This window comes from Gossypium hirsutum, chromosome A06, assembly GCF_007990345.1.
Source record: "Gossypium hirsutum isolate 1008001.06 chromosome A06, Gossypium_hirsutum_v2.1, whole genome shotgun sequence".
Classification (NCBI taxonomy): domain Eukaryota; kingdom Viridiplantae; phylum Streptophyta; class Magnoliopsida; order Malvales; family Malvaceae; genus Gossypium; species Gossypium hirsutum.
The window spans coordinates 41,583,321-41,590,938 of NC_053429.1; the positions used below are offsets into that span (position 1 = coordinate 41,583,321).

At 31.5% G+C, this 7,618-nt stretch overlaps 1 protein-coding gene across 1 annotated transcript; it reads left to right on the plus strand.

Annotated features, from left to right (window-relative positions):
* Positions 1–5,676: 5,676 nt before the first annotated feature.
* On the plus strand, positions 5,677–7,063 carry LOC107894609 (protein HLB1; the record flags this gene model as incomplete). The annotated part of the gene is made up of 4 exons (XM_016819867.2): positions 5,677–5,721; positions 6,006–6,125; positions 6,460–6,648; positions 6,776–7,063. Coding segments are annotated over 4 exons (465 nt in total), but the record flags the coding sequence as incomplete, so codon positions are not given.
* Positions 7,064–7,618: the final 555 nt, after the last annotated feature.

Here is a 7,618-nt window from a genome sequence, read left to right on the forward strand (position 1 = left end):
GTTCCAGAGATGTCATCAACCTCACAAAATGTTTTTGAATCAGTTGATACAACTTCCGCTTTACCCATCTATTAGATATAGTTATATTTGATAATCAAATTAAGATATCTGGATTTTTTTTAAAAAATTTAAATGAACAAAGTATAGACAAGAGATTCTAAATTTGTTCTCACACAACTCAAATTAACGTGTAATTAAACTCCCAAACTCCCATATGGTTTTACAATCTAAAACAAATTAGGGTTAAATTAGAAAACTGACAAAAGTTAAGAGACATTTTGCAAAAATATCAAGAAAATATCAAAACAATTCTCATGGCTGGACAAATGCCCATTTTTTAACAAAATTACCAGATTAGACTATTTTTTAAAAAAAAATTACAAGACTAGACCAAAATAACGAAAAAGAAGCATTTTCCTTATGTTCCTTTTTTTTAGGATTAGGTTTTGTTTTTTTTTAAAGTACGGTTTGAATTTTGTGAATTTTAGGGTTTAGAGTTTTGTAGAATTTTTTTATATGTTTTTTAAGTTATATATATTTTTATAATTTGTTGAGATGTAAAGTTAACAACTACTTAATTTCATATTTAGAAGCATCATATTTACACCAATCGTATATTCGAATTGCAAAATTCAATTCAATTCATAATCGAAACTCAAACTACTCGGTTTGATTAAATCTTAGCTTCTTTTTTTTTTTGAATTTTTTCGAATGCAACTAAATTTTGATTATTATTTACAATGCATTATTTTCGAACATTCGGATAGGTTCAATGCATTATTTTTTCCAATGCATTATTTTCGAACATTGAGATAGGTTCCGAAAATATATCCCCGGAATCTCGGGATATCTGATGGGTGAGTGGAAAAAAGCCTGGAGTTAGCTAGACGAGCTTTCAGTGCCTTTTTCTGATAGTGCACTAAAAACGCATCCTACAATAAGCGTTTTCTCTCTAGTAATTTCAACTCCCCACTAGCCCAGGAAATTTTTTTGAATCAATTGCCACTCACCCCAGGTCTATAAAAGCAATCTATTTCATCATTGAGTGGCATAAGACATTTATGAGCAAAGAAAATTGTAAGAAGATCAGAAGAAGAGAAGTTCACACATAAGGCATAATTTGGAGTTACCACGCAATTTGTATAAAGTAAGGATCGATTTTTGTTGTTCATATTTAATTACAACACTATTTTTCTACATAATGTTTTTGTTTCGAACATGTGGAATAGGTTATTTCGTTGAAAATGAGTAGACAAATTAATGTTATTGTTTATTACGATGGTGAAGTGCGTGAAACCGAGACCGGGGTCTTTTTTTTTATTAGAGAACACAACGTGGTTGACTTTTAACCCAAACATATAATTGCCAGAATTGTGTGGAAGAATTAGGCGAAAAATTGTCAAATCCAACTAGATGGGAGTATCGTCACTTAAATATTGATTTTGTGCTTTGGTCGACCCCGTCAATTATGACGCTTCCGATATCAGAGGTGAAAGAGGGTTGGAGGTGATGGTGCAGACGCATAGGATCACCATTTCTCAAGTTATATACGGAGTTTGCAAGGACAGATGAAGGCCCTTAGAGGTCAACATATGTTCTAATACGAAAGGTCAGAATGGAATAACAAGCTAAGAGTCCAACAACACAGTTGTGCAGTGGGTTCACTGCTTTGTTAGAAAGTTATCATTATGATCTCCTAAAATATATCAATGGGAAGAAACTCATTTGTTTTGGCCCTAGATTTCAACCGCGGTAGGCAGAACACCAAATAGTCGGAGTTTGGTGGTAACACAGAATATTGGACCCCTACACGACACTCAGTTAGTGGTTTTGTTTTAAAATTTAAATAATTTTATTATGGTAATTATACTATCTAATAAATTTTACCTTATTGCGAGAGAGAATGTATAAAAGTAGTCCGCTCGAGGGCGTAAAAATGACAGTCGGCACTGTACCCATGATTGTAGTAGTAGCATGCACCCATTGATTTTGATTTTTTGTGGTTCCGTCGCCCGACACATCTCCTGCTACAATATCACCAACACGACTGACCCCCAACTGAGTTCACCTGCTTCTCTAAAGTCAACGAGTTTTAAAAGCCACATTATATGGAAAACATTTCGTGACTTATAGGGTATTAAAAAACCCTGATAATCATAAGGATGTACACCCGAATGTGTTGTTCTCTTTGGACTTCAGCTGAATCCTCATCGAGCCCACCAAATTTTTTCTTAACAAATTCATATCTATCCGGGCTCCATAAACTGTTTCCGAAATCTTCCCCAAAAGTTGCTCGCATACGCCTCTCCAATTTGCTGCGTGAACTGACCCAATCACTACCGGCCCATCCATCGGTAACTTGAGCTGTAACTTCACGTCCTCCAAAGTGATAATACACTCACCGCATGGATGATGGAATGTGTGCTTCTCGGGTCTCCACCTTTCTGCTTACAAGTGTGGGGCCCAATTTACACCCCCGACTAGGGGTAAGCAAAACTCGAATCGACTCGAAAAAATCGAAAAAAATTTCAAATTTCAAGTTAAACTAATCGAGTTATTCGAGTTAATCGAGTTATTTGAGTCAACTCAAATTTTTTTCGAATTTCGAGTTCAAATCGAGTTGAGTTTTCGAATTCGAATAACTCCAATAATTCGAATAATTCGGATATTAAACTATAATATTTTACATTTTTACCCCAAACTCCCAAATCTTTTTACTTTTCCCTCAAAACTTTTACTCCTTCCCACTTTCCCTCCAAACTTTTACTCTCCCGTCTACTTTTCCTCAAAATTTTACTTCCAAAAATCTTTAAAACTTTTTATTTTCCCTCCAAATTTTTTTTAATATTTTCCCTTCAAAATTTTACTCCCCCTTATTTACTTTCCCTCAAACTTTTACTTCCCAAAATTTTTTATTTTCCCCCAAAACTTTTACTTCTCACCCTTTACTCTCAAATAAAAAATTAAAATTATCCAAAAAATCCCTAAACATAAATATTAATAATTTTATTTATATCTACTATTTATGTTATTAAATTAAATTTCACACTTTATATTATTTATATTATTGAATTGTTTACTGATATTGAATATTTATATTAAAATTGAATTATTAATGATACCATAAAAATATTTTTGTTAAAATTTTATATTGGTATCAATTTCACATTTTATCCTTAAAATAACTTTTATTAAAAAAATCACTTTTTTACAATTAATATATTTTTTAATTCCAAAATACAGAGTGACAAGAATCTGCAAATAATTGAAATAACTAAGCAAGTAAAGAAGCTAACTCGTATATAAAATATTAATAAATAAATTATGAGGTGATGAAAGTTAATAAAAAATTTGATTATGGTGGACAAATTTTATTACGGTGGGTGACAGAGATTACAAGAACCCAAAATTATTTTTTAAAATTTAACTCGAACAAATATATTCGGTTCAATTCGATTCGAATTCCATCTCACTCGACTCGATTCGAGAAAATTTTAAATCAAATTAGGATGATAAAATATGATTCGTCAACTCGATTAATTCGAAATTTTTTCATTCGATTCGATTTGATTCGATCGAACACTCACCTTTACCCCCGACCCACAAAGGTCACGTGCAAAAATTCGGTATCTCTCAAGTAGAGTTCAATTAAGGGTGATAGAGGAGTGGGTAGATTACGAATATACATCTCCAAAATTCGATCTTCTGCCTATATATAAAAAAAACATACAAAATATTAAATTCCAATATAACAAGAAAATATTGAAATTAAATTACATTAAATAAAAAAATTCTTCTATTTGCAATTGATTGACAGAAATATGCTTGTCATCCAAACGGATTAGAGACTTTGGCATTGTTAATTTCAGAAAACACAAAATAAAGTGTAATAGAAAAAATAATTTACGAAAATCTTAAGACAATTTTAATAAAAAAGAGAGAGAGTTGAAAGAGAAATAAAATTTGAGTGAGAAATTAAGAGGGAATTGAGAGAAATTTAAGAATGTGTGAGAGAACTGAGATTGAATCGAAAAAAAAGAAATGAGGGGAGGTTATATAGAAAAAAATGATCGTTAGTTTGGGGGGGAGAGCTATTAAGGGGAAAATGCTAGAAGCATTTTCGGCTTATATGGCAAAATTGCTTCCAGTTAGAAGCATTTTTCTACAAATACGCTGAAAACACTTCTAGCTGGAAGCGTTTTTCTGCAAATCATCTGAAAACACTTTCAGCTAGAAGAGTTTTTGTTATTTTAACCTAATCTCGTAATTTTTAGAAAAATATCTATTTTAATAATTTTTTTAAAAAATTAATATTTTTATATAATTAAGTTGAATCAAGTTTACATTTTCAATAAAAGTTTTATAATATCTTATTAAATACTTTTTTCTTTTTCTTTTTTTACTTTCACTTTCTTTCTTCATTTTTTTTTCATTCTCAATAAAATTATCAAACCCCATCCCCCATTGTCCACCCTTCCACATTTTATTTTACTTGCCCTTTGAAAACTCTTCATCAATAGGAATAAGAAAGGCCAACAGAAACGACAAATATAAATAAGAAAAATCTAGAACCAATGATAACCCAACCAATCATTTATTTAACTTCGAAGGTATATTATTGAGTATTTTAAATTAGTATTTAATAATAAAATAAAACTAAAATTGTGGCTGAATCAAGGATTGAATTCAATAAATTATAGAGATTAAATTAAACACGTAAGTGTTTTTGAAGGGCCAAAACTGCACATATCTCAGAAAATTCATTTTTAGGGTATGTTTGATAGGGGGAAAATATTTTACGGAATTGATTTTCCACATTTTTCGGTGTTTGTTTGCTGGAAAATATTTTCCTCATGTAAAACCAATTACAAACACGGGAAAAAGAAGCATTTAGTTTTGGAAAATGTCTTATTGTTTCTAATTCGGTAAGACATTTTCAGGAAAATTTTCCTTTCCCTTCCCCTTCCCCTTCCCCTATCATTGACACCTGATCTTCTACTTGCCATCAGCCAACATCGATTCTTAACACCAGACACCGGCGTTCATCAAGTCTGGGAATTCTACCCTGAATCAGGAACCCCGAAAGGGCTTTCTAAGGTGGAAATGGCTCATCAGAGTTTTCGGGATAACCGTTTCCATAAAAAACATAGTTCTAATCTTCTCATGAGAATTCGGGTTAATCTGGGTGCTGAAATTGGGATTTGGGGTTTTTTGTTAATTAGTTGTTCATGTAATTTGTTTTCCAATTTTGGAAGAATTGGTTCTCTGCTGTTGGGATTTCCATATAGTTCTCTCTCTGTCATCAACAGGTATTTTTTCTGTTAATTTTCACTTATTTGATTTCTAAATCGAGACTAGTTCTTGCTTTTTTCTTGCTAGATGGTAGATCGGGTCTGGTTCTATTTTTTTCTTGATTTTTAGATCAGTTCATCTGTTTCTAAAACAGAACTTGAAGACATGAGATCGGGTCTGGTTCTATTTTGGACCACAAAGTTTTGGTTAGATTTAATATCACTTTTAGGTTATATAGGTGGCATAATTATTGGCAAATGAAAACTTTCGGCATAAATTTACAAGAAAGATAATGATATACCTCTTTTTCTCCTTAATTTAAAGTTTTAGGGTTATGCAATTTGACTTCTCAGTTTGTGAATATCTTCTTATTTGACGTTTTAAACTTTACAGGTTTACAGCAGTGCCTTGAAGCTTGTTTGTTCAATGGTCAGTATTGATCTTTGAACTTTATATTTGAGGTTTATTCTCTTCTAAATTGATTGAACATTCCGTAAGCATTGTTGAGTCTGTTGGCAATGAGAACAATATCTTGCTATGTTTCCTGGTTAATTAGCATTTTCCTGGATTTTTTAAGATTATTATTGGAGTAATATATTTTAGTGTAATCCATGCATTTCATATTTCTTTCTGTCAGTGCATCAGTGTTGTTTTAAACTGCCAATTATCGGTTCACTATATTTTCTATTATTTTCTGGCAATATTTTTGACAGCTACATTTACCCCATCTCAAAGAGGGAAATATGACTGCACCACCAGTAGAAAACGCAATTGCTCTGCATCGTGATTGGAAGAGAACAGAGTTCTTTTTGAATCATGAAGCACTTCAACAGGTAAAAAGATGATTGGTTTTTGGTTTTTCGTTGTCTATTGCAAATAAATATCAAGTTCAATTTTCTCTTTTTTCCTGGAACAAGGGATTCATTTCTTCAAGCAAATTTTGATATTTAATGTCTGAACTTAAATGGAATGAATCATAGGGTATGAACAAAAATATATTTGTTGTAGATCACTATCATAATAAATTCCAGGATGTTATGCATGCAAGGCAAAATCAATGTAAACTGCTATGCAGAGTCGGTTCAGTATACTACTGGTTTATGTTGGTTTATCCTCGTGACTTTCATTTTCTTCCTCTATGTCCTCTTCTATTTTCCAATTGAGCAGGTCATCAAAGTCGAGCAGAAACAAGTTTCTCGAAGCCTCTCTGGCACAATTGCAGAAGTAACAAATGAAGAAAACTCAGCTATCAGAGTTGAGATTCCAGATATTGTGTCTGTATCATCATGTGCTGATCTGACTCTACCACCAGGTGCAGGCCTCTGCATTGATACTACCCATGGTCCAATTTTTCTGGTAAGTATCATGCTTTTATTAAAGGAACGATATCTTTCACACTTTCAGAAAACTTGACAACTATGCTATTTAGTAATATACGAATAGCAATCCAACTTTAGTGAGTATTGTCTGTTCTTCCTTTCAGATTGCTAACTCATGGGAATCTCTAAACGGATGGCTTGATGCTATCCGCTTAGTTTACACAATTTATGCAAGAGGTAAGACCGATGTTCTTGCCAGTATCATTACAAGCTAATTATTGTGTTGAGCTTACATTTTGTCCAAGTCCTTTATATCTGTCTTCGATTTTGGTCTTGTATATCATCAAATATTTTGGAATAATGTAAGGTTGAGCTAACTTTTATGTCAAATTATTCATTTGGCATTTAGATGATAATATATTTCTTCTGCTGCTTATAAGGCATTTCCATTCTATCTTCACTAAGACTTGAGAGTTTATTTTTCTTAAAAGGTAAATATATCTAGGCATCTACCATGTTGTAATTGCTGCGAGCTTTGTTTTTGATCCTCCATTGTTTTTGCTTTTTTTTGGGGGAGGGGGGTTAATCTGCTATGTTTCTGCTGTTGATGGAGTCTTTGCTATAAACTCATCATGGTTAATCAATTCGGATAATTGAAACAATTTCATCTATTGAAAGGTTTGGAATTTTACTTAATCAATCCAGAATTCGAGATGAATAAGAAATCTATATCCAAGTCTACTTGCTTCTCTAAAATAAATTACAATTATTTGTACATACTAACTAATATTTTCTCAAAAGTAACATATATTTTTGGCTAAAATAAATTACAATTATTCAATACTTGTTTTTTTAACACAATTACAAATAATTTATTTGATATTAGTTTTTTTTCAATTTATAACGATCAATATTGTAGCTTAATAATTGAGTATTATTATAAATAAATCATTGCAATATATGTAAAAACAATTTAAAATATAAAAATTTATTAATATATATTAATA